Source organism: Mustela putorius, unplaced genomic scaffold (assembly GCF_011764305.1).
Source record: "Mustela putorius furo isolate JIRA1106 unplaced genomic scaffold, ASM1176430v1.1 tig00003909_pilon_pilon_pilon, whole genome shotgun sequence".
NCBI classification, from domain to species: Eukaryota; Metazoa; Chordata; class Mammalia; order Carnivora; family Mustelidae; genus Mustela; species Mustela putorius.
The window spans coordinates 7322441-7347530 of NW_025422057.1; the positions used below are offsets into that span (position 1 = coordinate 7322441).

General features: G+C 50.3%; 1 protein-coding gene across 2 annotated transcripts in view; it reads right to left on the minus strand.

Annotated features, from left to right (window-relative positions):
* The window catches only part of LOC101694300 (phospholysine phosphohistidine inorganic pyrophosphate phosphatase), a 114672-nt gene that overhangs the window by 73555 nt on the left and 16027 nt on the right, over window positions 1–25090 (minus strand). For both annotated transcript variants that reach the window (XM_004751753.3, XM_045068448.1), the window contains 4 exons: window positions 24112–24299; window positions 19703–19856; window positions 12978–13041; window positions 12035–12127 (listed from right to left, as the gene is read on the minus strand). In XM_004751753.3, the coding sequence (XP_004751810.2) occupies window positions 12035–12127; window positions 12978–13041; window positions 19703–19856; window positions 24112–24299 (499 nt within the window). The remainder of the gene's footprint in view (window positions 1–12034; window positions 12128–12977; window positions 13042–19702; window positions 19857–24111; window positions 24300–25090) is intronic.

Here is a 25090-nt window from a genome sequence, read left to right on the forward strand (position 1 = left end):
GCCGGGGCCCCCGGGGATTTCACAGATTTACTATCAGTGAAGGGCAATAATCACGCCAGGAGGAGCAATTATTGCCAAATCATTTAGGATTTAAAAAATCATTGGCAAGAAGATAGAGGTCAAGAGGTGCGCTGTCGGGGGAAATAAAACCCCTACCTGTCAGGCCGGGGACGCGCCTCCTCGCTGACTGCAGGACGGCAGCGGGACACGCGAGCGCGGACTCGCGCGGGGCGCGGAGATCCGGGGTGGCGGGCGGCCGCAGGCAGGCTTTCCAGCTCGAGCCCTGACGCGGATTCACTCCCCTTTCCGAGATCCTGCCCGCCGCCCTCTCTTTACCATCCCGGGTGCTGTTCTCACCGGGAACGAAGTCCGGGAGCGCAGCCCTTCAGGGCCAAGGAGCCTTCCCAGGCAAGCGCACGTGGCATACACTTCCGGTCATCCCGGGCACACACTTCCGGTCATCCCGGGCACACACTTCCGGCCATCCGGGCATCTGCCCAGGAGCACTCTCCCTCCTGCGGGGCCGCAGCGCTGGCGGGGACGGAGCACTGGGCTCCGTGCGGATCTCCGCCCGAGGGGCGCACACACCCACAGGGAGACGCCTCGGGGGGACATCCAGCTCTCGAGGAGCCTCGGGTCTGTCGCCGGCACCCAGACCCCCTCGAGACCTGCGGACGGCTCGCTGCTAAGTCATTCCCCGCCCGACCCCAGTCGGACACATTCGTGAGGCAGGATGCACACAGCACAACGCAACGGCCACTGTTCTACAGGAAGGAAGAAGCTGGGTGTGGCGAGGCCGTGGGGGGTTACGGCTGGTAAGGAAGGTAACTGAGCCCACCTTTCTGAAACAGAAATCAGCCCTGTGCCTCACGGCCCAACAACTACCCCGCTAGGTGGGATTTCTCCACAAATCAGGTATGTGCCAAAGGACGTGCGTTCAAGGGTGTTCACAGGGTTAGGCACAAGAGGGAAACTGGGAGTCAAGCCCAGCGTCCGACCACAGTGGGTGGGTAAAGAACATGAGGTTACAGGCCACCTGGGTGGCTCAAACCCGAGGCTGCGGGTCTAGGTCTGTCACTGTCTCGAGGCAGAGCTTCACGTTCAAATTGGGGCCGCAGGTGCAGATGAGGCTCTCCTCCTGGCCCCCTCGCTCCTGGAGCTCCACTCACACTGTCCCAACCAGGGGCCCCTGAACTGACAGCCGAGAATGTGCACGCAGCCGGGCGGCAGGGCCGAGCAGGTGGAAGGGACTTGGGATGAGCCCTCCGTGGAAATCCATAACGGGTAGGAGGCCATGAGAGAAATGAGTGGCCCCCAGTGGCCCCACATGGACAGTCACTCCCCAGCCACAGGTCTCACCACTAGAGTTAACTGCCTGGCCCCATAGCCACATCGGTAGAATGCATGATCTGAGAACCAGCGAGCAGAAGGACAGTGTCCACGTTTTATGCCCAGCCCTCTCGGGATAAACCTACAAACCTCGCCCCCATATTCAACAGGCTGCCCTGAGGGCATTTATCCTCCCCACTTAGATCCTGTCTAACTTCACCGTCTATAATATGTAATTCTGCCAACGATATTTAGTCGTTTCCAAAATAGCAAGTGATACTGTAGTACTACATACACCTTTTCAAAGTTCATTCACCAAGCCTAAAAATCCTGCAATGTGGCCGGCCCCCTCCTTGAGAACCAGGGTACAGCAAAGGCCTGGAGGGGACAGGGTCGTGGACACGTGCCTCATCAGAAGAATATCTAGGGCTCAGTACTAGGGTTTCTGTGACTCCTCCCTAATGCTGTGATTCTCACCTGGGGACAATCTGGCCCCTGGGGGGACGTGTGGCAACATCTGGAGACACCTGTGCTTTCACTCTGGGGGCAGGATTGCACAGGACAGCCACCCTCCACCACAAAGAATGATCTGGCCCCAAAATGTCAGAGTGCAGAGGTGGGGAACTGCTGCCCTGACCTTAAAATGGAAATGCGAGGACCTCGGACAAGGACTGGCGTTAAGGACTTGGTGAAATAAGCAGGGACGTGACGGTACCCGGGTGTGCCCAACACACACGGGGCTCCAGGCAGTCAAGATCCTTCCTCTCTGAGCCTCAGGTTCCCTGCCTGTGAAATGGGCACCCCCAGCCCTCAGCTTCTTGGCCCCTGTGCTAATTAAGCCCTCTGGTTTCAACAGTCCCAATTTCCACGAAACCTGTGTAATTTGCAACAGACGCAATTTCGGTATTTACAGAAAACTGCCAAAACCCTCACATCATTTGGGCTGCGGTAGGAAGCTACAAAACTGCACTGCTTCAGAAGCCTTAAGCCATGAGAAATTAGGTATTTCTAGAAGTAACCTTTAAGGTATGTTATCCTTTGCCTTATTACTGACTCCCAGAAAGGGCCCGTTTACCTCTAAGAGGTTTGAATTTCCAATCTATTAGAGTAATACCAGCAATCTGTTCTTTCTAGGCTATTGAGGAAAGGTTAGAATGAAAATTGGATTTGGGTAGTTATGTCCATTCCGAAGGCAGGTGGAGGGCACATCAGTGGAAGCGGGCTGGGGCCTGGAAGGAGCAGTTATCAAGGGAAATGACTGGTGATAACTTTATTGATTAAAGCAGCTTGAAAAATTTAAGATTTGCCACAGCCTGGCACTGCAGGAGCAAGACCGCTCCTCACAGGCATTTTTCATTAAAAATAAAGAAGTAGGAACAGAGAATTTATTACCTTGTACCTAAGACACAGTTCATCTGAAATGGCCTTATTCTGAAATACTGCCTTAAAATGTCTACACGTTCTGAGGCTCAAAACATCATAAATGAACGAACATTTTAGAAAAACAGGGAGTGAGAGTGTTAACAACAGGCAGTTGCCACTCATCTGTCTGTCGAGAGGAGAGACAGAAACGGCACGTGAGGGCGGAAGGGAGAATGATAATATGAGAGGTAAGTAAGATTCAGCTCTGCCGCCTGAGCTGGGGGCTGCTGGAGCAAACCAGCCCTTAGCCATCCGGCCTCCGACACACACAACCACCGCAGGGACCTCAACCTATCCAAGAGATTCCCGGGGAATCCTCAAGCCAAAGCCCACCCCAGAACCCCCAGCCCCAGCACCCACCAGATGAGATGCCCAGACTAACCTGCCCCCCATGCAGGCCTCCGCTGCTCTCTCAGGTGTGGGGAGGGCAGTTCTCAGAATGTAAAAGGTGCCCTCTGCGAAAATAATTGAAAAATGCCAAAAAGCAAAAAGGGGAGGGGGGAACCATGCCAGGTTGAACTATACAACATAACCAACGAAACTGTCAGAATGTAGAATTCTAAATACTGGGGTTGGTTGTTTTGTTTGTTTTTAAAGATTTTATTTATTCATTTGAGAGAGAGAGCACAGAGAGACTCCCCACCAAGCAGGGAGCCCAATATGGGGCTTGATCTCAGGACCCTGAGACCATGACCTGAGCCAAAGGCAGATGCTTTAACCAACCAAGCCCACTGGCGCCCCCTAAATACTGGTTTTTAAAACTCATGTTACATTAGCCTTTCTTAAGATAATTTGTTACAGAGTAGAAGAATTTATTCTTTCTTAAATTTATCCTATGAGAATATAAATATGGACAAGGACACCTGGCTGGCTCAGTTGGTTGAGCGTCCAACTCTTGGTTTCGGCTCAAGTCATGATCTCGGTGTCGTTGGACGGAGCCCCAAACTGGGTTCCATGGTCAGCACAGAGTCTGCTTGAGATTCCCTCTCCCTCTCCCTCTGTGCCACCCCAGCTCATGGGAGCTTGCTCTCTCTATAAAATAAATAAATAAATACATATATAAAACCTGTTAAAAACAAATAAATATATATATACATAACTGTTTATATTTAAGAAATGAAAAGGTAAGCCATAATATTTATAAAAAGGGCTCCAATGAGATGAGTAGAAAGAGAAAGAAAAGGACAGAAGCTCAACTTCCTTGACTATATCTCGTTTTATGGATTTGATTTTGGAGCCAAGTAAATATTTTACATAACTATAAAAAATGTAAATGTTGAAAACCAGTTCCCTAAAAATGGTAAGTAAAGTGAATTCAAAGAGGGTCATGTTGGTGGCATACCATCCGGAGAAGAACTATGCCTGTGGCTCTAAAACCCAGCATTTTGGCCATAAATTTTTAGAAGGAAGTGCTCAATACAAAAAAAGAACTGCCAAAAAAAGAAATTGTAAACAGTAAGGGTCAGGACAGTGACATTGTGATGGCCATCCGGTCCACTGGGATACCAACCACAACAGTGGCTCAGTCTCGGGGCACTGTTAACCCTGTGGTAGCACCAGACTCTTCTTGTTTGGTTTCTTTCCCATAATTTCTGGAACTCAAGACTCTTGTGTGTACAATGGATGAAAACAAACAACTGGTTCTGTTGATATCCTTGAGAGCCAAGCTTTCTGATTGGAAAAAGGAAATAGAGATAGAAGACTGATGAGGTCAAGTAGAAACCCACTGGCCTGACACATCAGAGGTTTCAGTATGAACTCCAGATGTAGTTCATATTTAAAGAAAGATACTTTTTGCAGCACCTTGCTGGCTCAGTGGGTTAAGCCTCTGCTTTCAGCTCAGGTCATGATCTCAGGGTCCTGGGATTGAGACCCCTGTGGGGCTCTTGGCTCAGCAGGGAGGCTGCGTCCCCCCTCTCTTTGCTTGCCTCTCTGCCTATTTGTGATCTTTGTCTGTCAAATAAATAAATAAAATCTTAAAAAAAAAAAAAAAGATAAATACTTTTCTGAGCCTGGTTGACTAAAAAGGCTCAAAAAAGGGGTGCCTGGGTGGTTCAGTTGGTTAAGCATCTGCCTCCAGCTCAAGTCATGATCCCAGGGTCCTGGCATCAACCCCAGCATCAGCCTCCCTGCCTGGCAGAGAGTGTGCTTCTCCCTCTCCCTCTGCCCCTCTCCACACTCGTGCTTCCCCCATCAAATAAATAAATCTTAAATTTTTTAAAAAAGGCTTAGAAATTTAGAAATGATGATCAACCCAATAGCAACAAGAACCCTTCATGTTCCCAGCATGGTATCTAAATACCATTTTCCACCAAAGGTAAGCATGGCTCCTTGGAAGAAAGGAGCCTGAGACAGAAAATATACACGGCAGGTGTGGAAGATCCTCTCATAACAGGGAGTAAAGAACCTCAAAGACTCCTGAGATTGGGTCAGAAGGACTTAGAGGCCAGCTTGAAGGGGGTTCCACTGGTCAAAGATGAAATACTTTTGATATGAATAAGATAATGACTGCAATGGATTGAAACTCATCAATCTATCTGTCTTAAATCTATCTATTCATAGTGATTATGTATAGTTTCAAATCTCCTTCGTCACCTTGGGAGGATGCTAGAGAATCAACTCATTATTGTGAAAACTAATGAACAATGAAAAAGAAATAGGCCTTTATCTGGAGCTCCCTATGTGAACTGTACCTCAGGGTAACAAACAGTTGGTGAGAAGCTTTCTGATATAAAAGTAACCCAGAGGGGAAAACGAAGAAGGGATGGAAGAATTAATACAGCTCCATTCTATGGTCCAGGATGAATTAAAGGAGTTGGCACCAATCACGAACAGCAGCTAATAATACAGAAGGGGACAAGTGGACATTCTCCACCTGCTGACAGAGGACACACCACCACCTGTAAGCAGTCATCCAAAAACTGAACCAGACTCTGAGCAAACTTGTAGATCTTACTGTCAATATTCAGAGAACAAGAACGGAAGAGCAAGTGAGAGTATACCAGTGGTGCAACCAAGAAAATCTAGACCATGCAACAAACCACCCAATTTCCTCTTCACCACGTGGCAAGGAAAATAAAAGGGCGGATTGGGGGCTGGGAGTAGAGGGAACCAGGAGATTAAAGAACACCTGAGATTCTCATTGACCAATAACAATGCAAGAGTTTCATCTGGATCTGATTCAAACAAATTGTAAGCAATGTAGAACAATTTTAAGACCATCAAGGAGGGATGCCTGGGTCGCTCAGGTCATGATCCCAGGGTCCTGGGATCGAGTCCCACATCAGGTTCCCTGCTCAGCATGAAGCCTGCTTCTCCCTCTCCAGCCTCCCCTCCTTGTGTTCCCTCTCTCTTTGTCTCTATGTCAAATAAATAAATAAAATCTTTAAAAAAAAAAAAACCCCATCAAGGAAATGTGAACAATAACTGGATATTTGATGATATCACGGAATTATTGTTGGTATTAGACATGGAGATGGCATTACCTATGGCATTACCTATGGCTTTAAAAAGAATTCCTATCATCTGGGAACAAAGAAACATTGACAGATGAAGGAACAGGATTTCTGGGATATGACTCAAAATAATTTAGGGGAGAAGAATGGGTGGAGTACAGATTAAATAAGTGGCTATTAATCTTGAAGATTACTTAATGGCTAAATATGGGACAATCTGAGCAACAAAATTAATAACAATAGGAATGGACTGTAACTTGGGCAATAAAATAAATATCCTTTGGTCCAAGTTGGAACAAACAAGTCAATGGGAAAAAAAAAGAAAACTCTTTCTTACAGTAAAATTGAGCTAATAAATATAGAAGGAATGACAGAAATAGAAATACAGATTCACCATTTGGCAAACACCCCGTAATAACTGCTTCAGGTAAGAATTATCAGTGGAGGGGTGCCTAGGTCACTCAGTGGGTTAAGCCTCTGCTTCGGCTCAGGTCATGATCCCAGAGTCCTGGGATCAAGCCCCGCATCAGGCTCTCTGCTCGGTGGGGAGCCTGCTTACCCCTCTATCTGCCTGCCTCTCTGCCTACTTGTGATCTCTGTCTGTCGAATAAATGAATGAAATCTTAAGAAAAAATAAAAAGAATTATCAGTGGATGCAAACATTAAGAAAGGAAAAGAGTGATGGGAAAGAGGTTATTTATACAGTCAACATGCTTTCCCATAAGACGCTTACTAGTTACATGGGACAGGGAGTAATCCTGCAGTGTGGAGAACTCTGGTACAGGTCACCTCTGACACTCATCAAAGGGACACTTAGCAACAACAGGACGACATGCCCTCACGTGCCTCCTGCTGGAGTGCACCAAGAGGGCACAGCACTGTTTCTGGGACATTCCTGCCAAAAATGCGTAACCTAAAATTAAATTAAGTCACAAGGAGACATGAGGAAGAAAACCAAATTGAGGCAAAGTCTACAAAAGAGTCAGCTAGAACTCTTCAAAAATGTCACCATGCTTAGAGACAAAAAGGACTGAGGTTCTGGCCCAGAAGGAAGGACCCTGGGGGAAGGCAAGTGCTACAAGCCATGTGTCCCACACAACGATGCTGGCGGCTGGCTGATGACATGTGATTTTATCACTGTTCTATGACTATCGTATAAGACGTTAGCATTTGAGGAAGCCGGCAAAGGGCATGTGGAAAATTCTTTGTGCTAATTTTGCAACTTTTGTAAGTATGAAATCACTTCAAAATGAACAGTTAAAAGTAAGTTTTTTCTAAATGGTTGTAAATTGATCACTAGCGAAGCTCGGTCATGGGTACCTAGGAGTTCATTATACTACTCTCTCTCCTTGCATAGGCACTACAAATGTTCCATGATAAAAAGTTAAAATGAGAAGTTTCGGAGACAAAACAACCACATGCAAGGTACGGATTCTGTTTGGACTTGAGTCAAACAAATCAACATGAAAGAACATTTCTGAGACAGCCAGGGAACTTTAAATCTGATTACCGGTTAATACTAGGCAATCACTGTTGATTTTGTAGGTAGAGTTTTTTCCCACCGTGACAACAAAAACACAAAATTTACCGTCGGCATTTAAAGTGTACAAATCGGTGGCATTAAGTACATTCACCATGTTGTAGGACTGTCACCCCATCCAGCTCCAGACACTTTTATCACCCCAAAGGGAGACTGTCCCCATCAGCAGCCAGTCCCCACTCCCCCGCCCCCAGCCCCGGCAACCACTAACGTGTTTTAGATTTCTGATTTGCCTGTTTGGGACATCTCACAGAAATGCCACGTTACATGTAAAATATGGCCTTTTGTGTCTGGCTTCCTTCATTTACCGTAGTGTTTTCCAGGCTCCACACTGCACCACTGATCAGCATTTCGTTCTTTTTACGGCTGAACTATCCCATTGTGTGAACAGCCCCCATTTCCTTGCTCTGTGCAAATGCCCCTGAACGTTCACATTGTTTCTGCCTTTTGGTTACCGTGAGCGCTGCTCTGAACACTCACGGTAAGGTTTTGTTTGAACACCTGTTTTCCATCGTTCTGGATGCCATCGTCGGAGTGGAATTGCCAGGTCATATGGTGCTTCTGTTTCCCTCATCCAGAAGCGGTTCTCAACAGCGGCCGCTCCATTTCACATCCTGGCCAGTCTCCCCACAGGAGGGTTCCAGCGTCTCCACATCCGCGCCAGCGCTGGTCATCTTCTGTTGTTTTTGTTTTTAAAATTATTATGGATAGGGACGCCTGGGTGGCTCAGTCGATTAACCATCTGCCTTCAGCTCAGGTCATGATCCAGGGTCCTGGGATTGAGCCCCGTGTCTCCCTGCTCAAGGGGGAGTCTGCTTCTCCCTCTGCCCCTCCCCCTGCTCATGCATTTTCTTTCTCTGTCAAATAAATAAATAATCTTTTTAAAAAAATGATTATGGATGACCTTCCATAAGGTGTGAGGTGGGCGCTCACTGTAGTTGTGTTTTTTTTTTTAATTTTATTATTTATTTGACAGACAGAGATCACAAGTAGGCAGAGCAGCAGGCAGGCTCCCTGCTGAGCAGAGAGCCCGACTCGGGGCTTGATCCCAGGACCCTGGGATCATGACCTGAGCCCAAGGCAGAGGCTTAACCCCATTTTGACTTGCATTTACTTCCCAAATGACTGACGACACTGTTTGACGAGCATCTGTTTATGTGTTTGCTGGCCATTGTTAGATGTTTCAACACATTGGAGTTATGTCAAAAATAACCATCTTTTTTGGAAAGACGTACTATAATGCGAAACGACACAATAACAACAAACCTGGGGTTTGAAATGCAACGGGGGGGGGCCTGGGTGGCTTAGTTGTTAAGTGTCTGCCTTTGGCTCAGTCATGATCCCGGGGTCCTGGGATTGAGGCCTGCAGAGGGCTCTCTGCTAAGGAGGAAGCCCAAGTGTCTCTCTCACTCTCCCTGCTTCTGTTCCCTCTCTCACTGTGTCTCTCTCTGTCAAATAAACAAATAAAATCTTAAAAAAAAAAAAAAAAACAGCAAAAAAAGAAAGAAAGAAAGAAAAAGTTTCTAAAAAAAGAAAGGAAAAAGAAGAGAATGTGGCAAAATGTTTTAATTGTTCAATCTGAGCTATGGCTATATGGGGAGAGTCACTCTGTAACATGCCACAATAAAAAAAGAAATTCTGCCCTAGGAAACAAAGTCTTGAAAACCCAGGGTCATTGTGCCCGTGGTCTTCATTCAAAACACAAGCCTCTTCTCTTCTACCAGAGAAGATGTCCTCACAAGACATTTCCTGGGTTCTTCCTAAGAACCCCAGACACCCTGTGCCCTCTGGCATTCACAGATGTCAATAAGGCTGAGGGCAGCGGTTCTGGATATCCGAGGCAGTGGGCCAGCCTCCTCCATGCATCACGAGAGACCAGTGCTCGAGACTCGAACATGTGGGAAGTTCGGGTCTATCAAGAAGGGAACACCACAGTGATCCTGGGGACACCTGCCTCACCACAGGATGCTGTCCCCACTGTCATGTCCAAAACGGACATCGGGGCGGCCTCGGCTGGCTGCCTGCATGTGCCCCTTGTCTTTTCAATGATGTTCTTAGAAAACCACCTGCTGCTGGGGGCCAGCACCACACCACCTGGGAAATGGGAGCACTGTGGACACCAAAATCGTAACTGGTTTTTTTTTTTAAGATACATGTTGGGAAGGCCATCTGTCTCAAACACAGTCATCATGTAAGGGTGGCAAAATACATATTCTTTGAATCTTGTTACATATTGTCTTTTCAATGAACTGTTTTGTTTTTTGTTTTAAATGGAGAAGTGTCCTCTTATTTTATCATTACTAACGTAAGCATTTGATGTCTAAGAGACGAAGGTAATTTTACAAACCCAGAACGCTTGCAAGGACATAAAATTTCCATTTTATCATGGTTTTCTGCCACACTAGCTCAGATGTGCTTGTCCACAAGCACGCCGCATAGCCCCATCAGAATTATTTCAGTCAGCCTCAACATGTGACTCTCCCCAATACACCCGAGTCTAGAATAAACATAGAAAATTGTAATTATTAACTTCTCACTGGATGGGGTAAGAAATAAAGTCATCAGGTGATGGGACAGTCATCAGGTAGGACTGTTAATTTCCAACGAGAAACTTGGTTGAAATGTTTTTTCTGATAACAGTAGTTACAAATTAGAATTTTCGAAAACAAGGGCAGAACAAAAGTACAGTGAAAGAAACTTCTGCAGCTTAGACCTCCCACAGCCCTAAATCTCTGTGAGCAGCAAAGCAGATCAATGTTCCTGCAAATTAAGTGGGTTTCCAGGATTTCCATGTAGTGAGGATTTCAGAGATATAATCTATATACTATCTAATCTTTGGTTGTCTTTATCTTTTCTTTTTTCTTTTTCTTTTTAAATTTTATTTAATTATTTGACAGGGAGAGAGAGGGAGGGAGCACAAGCAGAGGGAGTAGCAGGCAGAGGGAGAGGCAGACTCCCCACTGATCAGGGAGCCCAACACAGGACTCGGGGATCCCAGGACCCTGGAATCATGACCTGAGCCGAAGGCAGACGCTTAACCGATTGAGCCACCCAGGCGCCCCAGCAGCTCTGGTTGTCTTAATTATGTCTGCAGAGTTAGACGGCCATCTGAGTCCAAAAGCAGAGGAGGAACATACACGCAGGTGTGGTCAAGGGCAGGGACAGACTGGAAAAGCCCAGGCTGACTGGGCTGGGCTGGTGCAGCCTCACGTGAGCTTTTCTTCCACGGAGGAGGAACCGAACAGTCCAGCTAAAGAGACGACGGAATAAGTCAACATAGGAAGAGGCAGAAACATTCTCCTTCCCCACGTCTTACCTGCCATTCTGACTCTTTAAAAGGTAAGTGGTATTAAGAAAAATCAGTTGTGGGGCGACTGGGTGGCTCAGTCAGTTAAGCGTCTGACTTCGCCTTGGGTCATGATCCTGGGGTCCTGGGATGGAGCCCCGCATCGGGCTCCCCACTCAGCTGGGAGTCTGCTTCTCCCTCTCCCTCTGCCCTTCCCCTCTGCTTACGCTGCACACTCTCTCACACTGTCTCCCTCTCTCAAATAAATAAGATCCTTTAAAAAAAAACTCCATTGTGGGTGTTGTCGTCTTCCATTTCTTCTTGCTTCTGATGTTGCCATGTCATCCTAGCCGCCTGTGACCATGTGAGGAATCCCGTCATAGGCTCTTCCAGAATCTTCATTCATCAGTTCATTGGTCAGTGCTTCACATCGAAGTGGCTTCTCGGAGGGCAGGCACAGCTGGACTCAAGCAGCGCCCGGTGGACGCGGGGCAGGTCCCCTGAACTCCTGCTCTTGTCCACTGACCACTGTCCCCCGGATGCGGGCAGGCACCCCCGGGGCCTGCACGTACCCAGCGTGTACCCCGCAGCACTGAGGCGAGCACAGTCTGGCAGCCCATGCAACCCTCGGCCAGGCCCCCACGCCTTCCGCTGATCCCCCGGCTGGCCGCCCCTCACCTCTTCTGTGAACTACTGTGAACACAGTAGTAGGGCACATCAATTCTTATCCTTCCAGAGAAGCAGCAGAAGTCACTTAGAAACGGCCACAGGCCTTTGTTTCTGACTCAAGGCTGACACGAATTTCGCCGCCTGAAAGCATTCAGCGGGCCTCCTCTTGGGGCTTTCTCCCCCTTCCCAGTAAAACCAGCTCTCGTGGAGGGCCGGGTCCACACCGGGCTGCCCAGCCGGCCTCCACAGGTGCCTAAGCCCCCCGGCCCGCGCTCCAGGCCGCCCCCGACCGAGCGGCTTCCACACACGGGCTCCCTCAGGAGACCTCCCTACCTCATGGGCTTCCACCCCCATCTCCTTCAGGGCCGACTGGAAATACTCAGGAGAAGGTTTCCCCACCACTTCAGCCTCGATTCCACAGGCGTACTGGGAAGAGAAAAGGACACAGCGTGGGTTGAGGACAAAGCCACAGGTGAGCCCTCCTCCGAAGGCCTCCCTCTGGGGAATCAAGGAAAGAGTGCCCTGAAGGTGCACCCGGGGCCAGGGGCCTCCAAGACACAGGACACTTGGGCTGAGAGACACATGGCCCCCACCTGGCCCCCTGCGATCTGCTCCAAAACCTGAGCACAGCAAGAGGCGGGCCACCCTCCCTCACCTCTCATTTGGTTGGTGCTCTCATTTGCATAATTGCTTCTCTCCTGTCCCCCAACTCAGTCACAGGCCCCCCATGGGAAAAGGTCCAGGGCTCTACCACAGTCTGCACCCGACTGTGGGGTGCCAAGAGCCAGCATAGCAGCAAGGGTGGTAGGTGAGCTGACCTGGGGTGGCTGAGCAGGCACGGGTTGGGGGGTCACCGGGGACCCCATCTGAACCCGGCCCTGAAAAGGAGGAGGGAGTCAGGAGGGAGTCCCATTAGGACACGTCATGCTCAAGGTGTTGCAGATGACCAGTGTCAGGAAGGAGGCAGGTGGCAGACGGATGCCGAGGGTCTGAGAGGACAGCGGCAGCGAGCAGGCCGGCGGTGGGCCTGGTGCGGGGCCTGGGAGTGGGAAGGAGCAGGAGGGACAGGACAGCAGAGTGACGACCCCGGCGGCTGAGGGGCCACACTCTGGAGCGGAGCGGGCGCTCCGCCTGAAGCCCCGAACAGGAGGGTGCCTGCTCTGGCAACAGAAGAGGCGCTTCAGACATGGAGTTCACCCCTCTCTCCCGAAAGACCAGAAGCATCCCAGACAGCCCCGAGATCTGAAAGCGGCTCAGACAAATTCAGGCCAGGTACCTCGAGCGCCTTCATGTAGGCACCAACGTCCAGCATCAGGCCCGAGTTCTCCTTGTAGTAGCGTCTACAAGAGAGGAGGAGGGGACACGGTGAGCGGAGCCCGGGAGCAGTGCCAGGAGAAACCGCCGCACCCCGGTTCTGCCAGCTCGAGAGAGCAGAACCATGGGTGAGGGTCAGTCCGGGCGCCAGGCTGGGAACGACCGACAGAGGTCGGCACGACACAGCCCAGCAGCGGGTCACCATGCCCGGGCGGGAGGGATAGTGGGCCAGCAGCTCTCACTCCCAGTGGCCCCCTGCTGCCAGCCCTCGGGGGACCCCAGGGGCAGATGGTTCCAGTTACTAACAGAGAAAGACAAGGGGCCTGCGTTGTATTCTGGGGAAGGGCAGAAGGTCCACAGAGCACATGGCGGACTCCTAACTGCTAATGATTAACCCTAATTGCTGCCCGAAGAAGAAAACCCCATTAGTTCCATGGCACCCCGCAGCATCTCCTATTAACTGGCAGTCCCGGTGCCAAATGCTTTCACGAGAAGACAACAATCTCTTCCTGTCTCACCCGAGGCTCATGGGAGCCTGCCTTTCTGAGGACAACTTCGTGATTCCTGTGAGCGCTGTGTTGGCCCTGGCCTCCACTATCTGGCCCTCCCGGGGCCACACCTAGACCCCTCGGGACACATGGAGAATGAATCCCAGTTCCGGAGCAAAGCCATTCCACTAGAAAGAGAGCAAAGGTAGTTTAATCTGCACTACTCAAAAGACAGGGTTAACGGGAGCCCAGGACTGTTAAAATGCTTTGAGACCCGTCACAGCAGGTGCCTCTCTTTCCCATGCTCTACAGACTGGAGAGAAGTCAAACAACACGTACACAGAGACCTGAAGAGAAGAAGAGTGAGGCACACTGACTCCAGGGCTCCAATCCAAGCGCTACATCCTTTTGACTATGAGACTTTGGGTTGCTGTAGCCCTCCGGGCTCAGTTTCCTAATCTGGAAAATGGGGGGCAAGGACCCTAGTGCCCACCTCATGAATTATTGTGAAGCTCAAACAAAACAATGTGTGCAAAGTTCTTGACATGACGTCTCGCACGCAGGCACTGCTCAAAAAATATTCGAGAAAATGATTATTCTGGTTACCTGGACTGGGCTACACGCAGGGAGCTACGAGCGGGACCAGAAAGGATGAACACACGTCCTTCCCCTCTGGGAGGGTTGCAACCTGTCCTGTGCCTACTGAAATGTTAGAACTGAGCTTCCCAGGAGCTGCCGCAGGGCTGGCTCCTTTCCTCCAGCTCTGCGCCCCCGGAGTCCTGTCCTGCCCGTTCCTCTGGACCCCACCTGAGGCCCTGAAGGCTGCGGGAGCCTAACTGCCCACCACATGCTCCCCCAGCACTCGGTGTTCTCGGGCTCCACGCAGGCTGGCCTGCAAGGCTTTAGCCAAACCCTTGGCTTTGGGAGGGGCTGGTGCCCAGCCAATCCTTCCTGTCAGGTACACTGGGAGCCTGGAGCCCACGAAATGAAACTGGGGTGGGGACGGGGTGGTTCCTGTTATGGCAGGACCAGTGGGTCTCCAAGTGAACCCCAGGTTTCTTGGTCAGGGGTCACCCCACAAGGGCTAGGTGGGACACTGCACCCCTTCAGGAAGATGCCTGGTAGCCAAGCGGAACAGCTCCTGCTTATAGCATTGGGGCCTAAAAATGCTACCCCATTTAAACGGTGACCCCAAAACCCAAGGTTAGAGGTCCTTAATTGCCTTTGTCTTAAATCAAGAATCCAGACATGTAGTCTGCCTGATAAAGCCTCACTGAAGTGTTTCCTTCTATTTCCCCATTCCTACAATAAACCACTTTCCCTAGCTAGGTCCCAAGTTTTAAAGGAACGGCAAAGTCAAGTCAGGTTTGGCCTACAGGAAGAGGGAGACACTGGGTGCTGGGCCCTGCACTCAGTGACCCTGGAGTTGGGGTCCATAATTCAGTCCCCAAGATCCACGGCCCTCTCTGGGACTCAGAGACCAGCCCAGTCCTAGGCTGTCCCCGAGGGACTCCCAGTCTGGTGGGGAAGCAGCCCAGTCCACAGACAAATATAAAGGGGCAGGGCACAGGCAATGACCAGGGGAACCCCAGACTCTGCGTGCTCTGCTTGAGGAGGGCTAATCATGCTGGGCACAGGGAGACAGCATCCCAGGGACACATCAGAGGTGGAAGCAGAAACTAAAGCGAAGGGAACAGAATTGTCCAGCCATAGGGACCATCTCAGAATCAAGCAGCAGCACTCTGCTGAGGACCCCGTGGGCCGGATGACCCTCCAGGCCCGGTTTCGGCTTTGTCCCCTCATCCTCTGTATGAGGACTGCTGTGGGAAGGAAGAGAGGGGCAGTGGGAGCCCAGAAGGGGCAGGAGGGGGACCAGGGAGGGCCTCCCTGAGGAAGGGACACAGCAAAGTGAGCCAGGGACAAAGGACAGAGGTGAGGAGAGAATGCGGCCAGCACAAGACCCCGAAGCCGAAGGACGAATTAAAAGCAACACCATCTTGTTGCAACAGGCACAGGTCTGTTTGGAGCAAAGGATTCTCTGGGCCTCTGGCCAGGGCTCTGGGCTGGCAGGAGGAGGCAGGAGCTGAGTGTACCTCCCTTTGGAAAACCTCCCGAGGACATGTTCCCAGCACAACTTCTGCCCAGCCGCACTCCCCAGAGTCTTTCTTCCCAAGCGACAGGAACCCGCACTTTCTGAAGTTTAAATTTAGTCCTGATAGAAGGAAAAACCTGAGCATATAGCTTAAAATACACAATCAGAACCTTGCCTTTGTTACCCTCATGTTTAGAGCCTAAAGAAAAAACTGACTTCCATAAATCAAAATTAGAAACCTTACAATTTCTTTTTTAACTGAATCTCGGCTTTGTTTTTCCAGTGTCCAGAATTTTTCTTTATTCCTTACTCATTCAGGAAAACCAAAAGCTACCTCAAAGGCCATCTGTTAGCTGAAAACATTTTTAGAGACATAGGAAATACAAGTATCTAAGTTAATTTTTTCTAAATATAAAGGTCCAGGTTATTCCTGAAACCGAAGAGATCTGATCCACCACCTTTGGTTACTGGCATCAGGAAAGCAGCAGCAGAAGCGGAGTGCTCCGACCACAAAGAAGAAACTGGGGGTGCTGGAGAGACGGGAAAGAGCTGGCCTGAAGCGGTCGGTTAGATTTTATGCTTTACTCTTCTGCCCTTCCGATTATTCAGCACGGCCTCCCTTCAAAATGACCACTTGACCTTTCCCACAAGAGCCATTAACCTTCCATAGTCTGTCGCGTAAACAGCTTAATTTTCTGACGGCAGCATGACAGAAGAAATTACAAAGGCAATTCCCACTCCCGGTCCAAACAGATGCCAAATGTAAATCACTCCATTTCCAGGAGGAGGACATTCTGCCCCAGTGCCCCTGCCATCCTGCCTCCTCCGGGGGCCCCGCGTGGCCCTGCGCCGGCAGAGGACGGCCCCTCGCCATCCACGACCCCCACTCGGACAGGACAGCAGCTCTTCATAGGTCCTTGGGCTGTCCCAAGAAGCTGCTGACCTGGGCCCCAAAGCTCTCAGTTCCTGTCCCTTGCTTCTGAGCGCCCAACCCACAGCCCAGGTCAGGAGCCCGATAAGTCAGAGGCACCCCCGATTGCGTATTTGTAAAACCAACCCTTGCCTACTCTTGAATTTACTACAAAATGAGGAAGCTAAAAAGCAAATGATTCCTTTTCTTTTTTCTTTTTCAACAACATATCTACTTTGACTACTCCCCAGTAGTAATAACGTTTAACAATTAGGGAAAATTTTAAAGAAAAAGTTTTAACGTAAATGAATCATGACAGATCTTCATTATGCTGTTCTCTAGTGAGGGGCTGGTGATCTCAGGGATGACTGAAGGATCAAGCCAGGAGCGTGAGGGAGTTGAGCAGGCCAAGTTCCATGGCTTGTAGCACTCTAATCTGCAGATGCTTGTGAGGTCGGAAAGGGACTAGAATGCTAAACTTATGTGTCAGCCTGACTGGGCCAAGGGGCCAGATATTTGGTCAAACATTATTCTGGATGTTTCTGTGAAGGTCTTCCTTGGGTGAGATTAACATTGAAATCAGTGGTCTCTGAGTAAATAGACTGCCCTCCATTCTGTGTTGGGCCTCATCCAATCAGGGGAAGGCAGGAACAGAACAGTATTATCTCCCTGAGCAAGAAGGAATTTGCCGGCAGACAGCCTTTGGACCCGGACACAGCTCTTTATGGGCACCTGGCCCCTCTTGGTTCTGCTTCTGTGACAAATCCTGACTACTACAGGACATATTTTATTTGCATGATAAACACATTAAATATTTTAAGTTCCTAAAAGAAATATATACTCTCAGGGCACCTGGGTGGCTCAGTGGGTTAAGCCTCTGCCTTCGGCTCAGGTCATGATCTCAGGGTCCTGGGATCGAGCCCACATCGGGCTCTCTGCTCAGCAGGGAGCCTGCTTCCCTCCCTCTCTCTGCCTGTCTCTCTGCCTATTTGTGACCTCTGTCAAATAAAGAAATTAAAAAAAAAAAATAGGAAATATATTCTCTCTTTCCTGAAATCTCTTTTGTTTGCCTATTTTGACAGAGACAAAGCCATTAAGAAATACCATGAGAAAAACAACCAAAATAGTGCACTTAAGTGGCAGCGGACTCTGAGCTTGGTGAAAGGGATGGCGAGAGTGGCGAGGCCTACGGTCAGCTGGAATCAGTGGAGGCGGTGGCCTCCGCTAAGCTTCTGCGTGTGGTGGAATGTGGGGCCCTGAATTATCAGATCTTCTGATTTTTTAAGTATCCAGAAATCTGGGAAGTTTATATAAAATCTCCCAATTCTTTTTTTAAAGATTTTATTTATTTATATGACAAGTAGGCAGAGAGGCAGGCAGAGGGGGAGGGGGAAGCAGGCTCCCTGCTGAGCAGAGAGCCCAATTTGGGGCTCAATCCCAGGACCCTGAGACCATGACCTGAACCAAAGGCGGAGGCTTAACCCACTGAACTACCCAGGCACCCACCCCAAAATCTCCCAATTTTTAAACACGCTGCCCCCAAATTTAGGGTCTTGTGAGGGCCAAACATCTGCTCTTGAAGTAGCCCCAGGGGAAAGGATTTATGGGCCGGGGACCCCAGCTTACTTCAACTCCTTAGGCCTCCATAAGCCCACTTCCAAAACGGCACTGCTGCTGCCTACAGCTCACAGGATTGTGGTGGGAATGAAACAAAATGGAATACATAATGGTGCGTGGCCAAACCAAAGGTCCCCCCCTTGACTCCTCCGATAGCCGGCCCCATTTGGTAGGCGCAGGGCAGGAGTTCCCGACCAGCAGAAGCACCCAAGCTGGAAAAGCCTTCCGCAGGGACGGCCCCCAAATCCCCGCCAGGCACGAAAAGCTGGGGCAGGGCTCCAGAGGGTCCCTGCAAATGTAAGAGCCCATGACTTGAAAGCCTAGTACTGCCTTGTGCTGACAGATTAAGTCTGCACAGCTTTCTGGAAAGCAGCCCGGCGATGTGCGCGGAGAGCCTCGGATCCGCCTATGACTGCTTTACTTTCGTAGAAAATCAGAAACAACCTAACATCCATCATTGGGCATCGGTTTAAGAAAACTACAGGATAGGGGATGCCTGGGGGATTCAGTCAGAGAAGCATGTGCCTTTGGCTCGGGTCATGATCTCAGGGTCCTGCGATTGAGCCCCACATCAGGCTCCCTGCTCAGCTGGGAGCCTGCTTCTCCCTCTGCCTGCAGCTCCCCCTGCTTATGCTCTCTGTCAAGTAAATAAATAAAATCTTTTTTAAAAATTAAAAAATAAAAAAATAAATTTAAATAAACTACAGGATATCCTGTAAAAAAGATTACAGGAAAACTGTGCTACACAGACATTTCTTTATCGAGTGGATAGCTGTTCACAAAGTACTGTCTGGTGAACAACAAAAACCCAGGTCAGGTTTGATACTGATGCTCCAAGGACATCCCTTCGTAATGATTTCTTTGCTCCAAGAACCACATGGAAGGAAACACACCGACGTGTTGACAGCTGTTTTCTTGTGCAGTGGAATGGAAATCTGTTTTCTTCTTTTTGCTCAACTGTACTAATTTTCCTCCAATGAACATGCACTGTCTTGGTGCTAAAAGATGTTGAGAAAAGTAACCAGCATGGTTGGTTTGGTTTTTTTTTAAAGGAAGAGACAATGAGGACTGTGCTAAAGGCTCAGACAAAAATGCCAGTGACAAAATCAGAACTTTACAGAGACTGCTCTGTGGCCAGAGATACAGAGCCCGGCCCAGAGCTTTCCTCCAGGCCCCCGAGCCTTCCCTTTACTACTCAGGTGCCCCCTAGAGACAATCCTTCAGTGCCTGGTGCTGTACCCTGTGCAAACACCCCTAACCTTGGGACAGTGAGCACCTGTGCTCTGAGGCCTCAACAGGGCTTCCATCCGCAGCAGCCCTCCCTGGCCCCAGCCTCTTCCAGCCCAGGGCCCACTCAGAAGCCTGACCAGCCAGCTCCCCCAAAGCCAGAGAGTTCTCATTTCCTCACAAATTATTAAAAGAAAGGAAGCATGAAGGGAAAAAAGCAGAGAAGGAGAAGGAAGGCAGCCTATGCCCGCCCCACACCCACTTTTCTGCACCGCGTGCTGATTCTGCAAGGCCAGAGACCCACAGAGTGTCGTCCAAAGCAGCCGGAAACCCTCTTCCTGAAGCTGACTTACCCTTTTCCCAGAGAGATGAGCACAGGACTTTCCAGCTCCATGAGCACCCGGAAAGCCTTATTCATGTTTTGGTAAGAAAAGCTTTCTCCAGCATCTGCAATGACCACGCAGTTGGGGTTGGAGGTGTCAATCGGATCAAATTCTGAGCGGACTCCTGGAAAGAGAAAGAGGGATAAAGCCCTACGGAGACATGGCTCACGTCTCACCTCCTACCAGGGACACCTTCCGTCTGCCACGTGGGTCTGGACCCTCTCTCAGACGCACTTCCGATCCTCCCAGCTGTACGGGAGGCGGACTTGGAAGGGGTCTGACTCCCACTTTACAGATGAAGGAATTCCACTCCCCACAGTTGGGGTTTGTCAGGAGAAAGATGGACCCAGCCCGGGGAGCCCCGGCCCAACCCCGCCATTACCCCAGGGGTTCCTGTCCAATCCCACAGCAGGGAACCCATAGTTCTGCAAGTGAGAAGCGACATTTGCCAGGAAGACACAGATTCCTGAATGCAGGGTGAAATGAGGCTGCTGGAAACCTTTGTAGGGTCTGCACTGCTGGACCCACACTGTAAGCATTCCAGCCCAACCCCATGGAAGACAGGAGAGCCTCAAGTTACACGTGCTGGAAGGAGTAGCCGCTGACCTCCACTGCCCCTCCGCTCACCGAGCCCCTTAAGCAAAGCCTCTTCCTCCTTTCCTTCTCTGCCCTCCCCTATTTTATCTTTTTTTTTTTTTTAAGATTTTATTTATTTATTTGTCAGAGAGAGAGAACAAGCAGGGGGAAATGGCAGAGAGAGAGGAACAAACAGACTCCCTACGGAACAAGGAGCCCGATACGGGACTTGATCCCAAGACCCTGGGATCATGATCTGAGCCAGAGGAAGACTTTTTTTTTTTTTTTAAGATTTTATTTATTTATTTGACAGAGAGATAGACAGCACAGGCAGGCAGAGGGAGAGGGAGAAGTAGGCTCCCCACTGAGCAGGGAGCCTGAGGCAGGACTCAATCCCAGGACCCTGGGATCATAACCTGAACCAGGGGCAGAAGTTTAATCAACTGAGCCACCCAGGCATCCCCCAAAGGCAGACATTTAACTGACTGAGCCACCCAGGAACCCCTGTCCTCTCCAATTTTATTTTTTTTTATTTTTTAAAAGATTTTATTTATTTATTTGACAGACAGAGATCACAAGTAATAGGCAGAGAGGCAGACAGAGAGAGGAGGAAGCAGGCTCCCTGTGGAACAGAGAGCCCAATGTGGGGCTTGATCCCAGGACCCTGGGATCATGACCTGAGCCAAAGGCAGAGGCTTAACCCACCGAGTCACCCAGGCACCCCTCTCCCCAATTTTAAATTAAAATCCGAGAACATTGCAAGGATAAACTAAGTTGTCAGCCTTATGCCCTCCATTGCTTAGGAAGAACCGCATTCTCACCTATCTTGGTCTTAGATGTTGACCTTGCTAATTAAAAAATGGAAGTAACTGCATGATACCACTTCCTATTTGGCAGAACAGCAAGAATTAAAAAGACAGGCATCGCCCGGCACTGATGGGGAAGCAGAGCAGCTGTAAGAGCCGGCTGGTCAGCACGTGAAATGATACAGCCCTCTGTATCATCTGGGGAGAGGCTAGCGGTTTCCGATAAAACTCAACAGCCACCTACCCTGTGACCCAGCAATTCAGTCCTAGGTATTTATCCAAAAGAACTCCACAGAAACATTCATAGCAGATCGCCTCCCTAATGGCCTAAAGTTGTTAACAGCCAGCTGTCGGTCAACAGGGGACTGGACAAAGCCTGGTATGTTCACTTAATGGAACAGCACTCCACAACAGAGAAGAAAAAACCTACTGATAACCCACAACCGTACAGATAATTCCCAACAACAGTATGTTGAGGCTGCTTGGACCCGGCAAATTCCAAAGAAAGGCGGTCCTCAGGGCACCTTGGTGGCCCAGGCGGCTAAGCATCTGCATTTGGCTCAGATCATGATCTCAGGGTCCTGGGATGGAGCCCCAGGCTGGGCTCTGCACTCAGTGCAGAGTCTGATTCTCCCTCTCCCTCTGCCCCTCCTCATGCACCCTCTCTCTCTCTCAAATACAATCTTAAAAAAGAGAGAGAGAGAGAGTTTTTGTATGCCTGAGGCCCTGGGAGGTCAGAGACTGAGTAGCCAAGGTTGGTCCACGGGCGCTGCGTGCCTCTCCGACCAACTCCTACTCAAAACCCTAGACACCAGGCTCCAGTGGGCTCCCCTGGGTAATGACACATTGCATGTACGGTCACACACCTCGGCTGGGGGAATTAAGTCATCTCAGGGAGTCTTCCCAGTTGAGGACCACTGAAAGGTCATGCCCCATTCTCCTAGAGTTCACCCCCGCCTCTCCTCCCTTTGCTGAGTTCAATCTGTGTTCCTTCACCGCAGTAAACCCTAACTGAGTCCAGCAGCTCTTCTGGGCCCTGCAGATCCTTCCAGCAAATTGTCAAGCCTGAAGGTGGTCCACAGGGCCCCGGCACAACTAGAAGCAGCAGGATTCTATTTATACAAAAATCTAAATGAGGCAAACTTCTCATGATGAAAGAAATGAAAATGCCTCCGAGGGGGTTGGGGATGGGGACTGACGTGCCAGTAAAGCTCTGTATTGGGATCACGACAGGGCTAGGGACACACAGATGGATGCATCTGACAGAACTCAGCAAAAGCACACCTGAGATTCCTGCATTTCATTGTACATAAATTTTGTATCAAAAGAAAAAATTATAAACAGACATTGAACTCCAGTTAAGTGCTAAAGTGTTCTGGGGACATGTACCAGTGTCTGCTATTTACCTTGAAATGCATCAAAAAGATAAGAAAAGCGGGAGCCTGGGTGGCGTAGTTGGTTAAGTATCCAACTCTTGGTCTCAGGGTCCTGGGATCGAGCCCCGCATCAAGCTCCACACTCAGTGCAGCATCTGCTTAGGGTCCCTCTCCCTCTCCCCACTCCTCCCCCCACCAGCACGCAAGCACTCTCTCTCTCCCTCGAATAAATAAATCTTAAGAATAAATAAATCTTAAGAATAAATCTTAAAAAAAGTAAGATGAAAAGATGGACAGAGCAATAGGTAGACATAATAAGGAAGAAACAAAACATCACTAGTAAAGCCAAGGAGACCACATACAAAATTATTCTGAGCACAATTCCTTCAGCTTGGCTGTATGTTTGAAAATGTCATAATAAAATGTTGGGGGTGGAATTCATCAACAGTAAAACTTGGAAAAAGATTCCAAGTCTGGAGACAGGCATATTAATGGAAGAGAGATGCAGGGGTCCGGCTGAGGAGGGCACCCGGCTTCCCCTCCGGCCCGTAGCGATCAAGGCCCCTCCGGGCAAACACTGAATCTCCTTCCCCTTCCCAGCGCACTTCACCCCCATTCCTCCCTCTGCCCCGGGGGTGGGGATTTTCTTTCTTAAGTTCTTCTCCTTCCTTGAGGACCTGTTCTGAAGACACGGGCAGAGATCCTAGATCACAGAGGAAGGGTTTTGAGAAAGAGGCTTTCTAAAGGCTGGGCGTATTGCCCTCAACCGGCACCAGAGCTCTGGATTGGACACTCGAGCCTTTCAGGGCGCACTCTCAAGCTCGGCGGGGGGGGGGGGGGGGGGGCTCCCTCTCCTGCTGGGAGGCAGAAGAATATGCTTGCTTCTGCCATGGTTTGTAAATAAAAATACCCAGCGCAGGGGAAGAAGGAGGGCTCAGCGCAATGACAGGGAAGTGTCCTGAACTCCGAAGCTCTGCTTATGTGTCTTCTTTTTAAATATTCAGAAGGCACCCAATAATACCGCTCCTTCCACTTCCCAGAAAAACTCCCCAAGGAGGGTCAAAATGTCTCTTTCGTTGCATTCAGACGAAGATCAGGATATAAACCTTGTGCCGTTTGCCAGAAAGTAGGGCTGGTTTTCACAAATAGAGATCAAGTTCAGGGTTGGGGGAGGGTGGCGGGGGAGGTGGGGGGAGTGGGGGATGGGGTGTGGCAGACAGAAACCTACAGACTTCAGTGGAGCCCCTCAGCCTCCTTCCCTGTCCATCTCCTGCCCCACAAGCCCTAGAAGCTAGATTTTTGCCGCTGTGGCGATTCCCTGCCCCTCTGGTCCATTCTAGATCAAAGAAATCAGGCTCAGAGGTTTCCTCCTTGGAAACTGTTCCATCTGGAACCCGCCTCTAAAGACCCTCCAGTACTCAGCGAGGGGTGGAAGGGAACTGGTCCCCAGCAGGGAGCCCACGAGGTTTCTACCCCACAGGCCCATGAGCACCAGCGGCAGGAGCCAAGCGTTCGTGTCCTCCCCGGTGGTCTGCCCAGGTCAGAAGGACGCCCTCCCTCGGCCCCCACCTAGAAAGGAGGCACCGTCACCCCGACCAAGCCCAGGGCCGGGCAAGCCTACCGTCCTGGACAAGCAGGTGTGGCCGCAGGCCTCGCTCCTTCAGGATCAGAGAGGCGGCTGGGGCGGGGGCAGTCACCTCGCTCTCGGAGATGTCGAAGCCATGGCGCCGAAGCAGCTCCACCAGGTCTCCCCGGGACTTCTGCGATTCGTTGGTGCAGAACCTCACCTTCAGCTGTGACTGCTTCAGTCTGGAAGTGGGAACATGACAGGCAGAGGGTGCCATCAGCACGTGGAGCACTGGGCCTCCGGGGAGGAAGCTGGAAAGTCACTTCCCAAGGGCAATCAGGACCGCCAACGTGGGCCAGACCACGGTGGCTCCCTGAAGCCAGATTCGGCTGACCCCGGGGTCTGGACAGGAGCTGCTGAGCTGGAGCTGACCCTTTCCAGGGAACCCCGACCCTGCCCACAACGCTCCTTTCCATCTGCACTGAGCCTGTTGCTGGGGACACGTCCCCACTCCCTCGGCCTGGGACACCCCACCTCGGACATATCTCTGTCCCCACTCCCTCGGCCTGAGACACCCCCCACCTCTTCATCTGACACACAACTCCAGCCTTCTCCTGGGACACATCTCCACTCCTGCCTGGGACATGGCACCTCTCTACATGTGCCGATTCTCCCACCTCCCAAGACGCACCGGACATCTCCCCTCCATCACGCCATCCCACTCGGCCTGGCGAGAGATCGCCCATGCATGTCCGTGGCAGTTTCTCCGGACCGCTCCACCGTGATCAGCACTTCCACTGTGCACATGGGCTACGTGTGCCTAATTACCTCCGCATCCATATTTCCCCTAAAGAACAAAGGCTGAGACACCAAGTTTGCGTGTGTCTTCTCATTGCTGTCGCCGAAGAAAAGTTTGCCAGACGGTCATCAGGTACATGAACGATCCCGGGATGGATAGATAGGACCCAGGGAGCCCCTGCAAGCCCAGGATTAACCTAACAGGACCCTGAGACCCAGCTGCACCCACATTTCT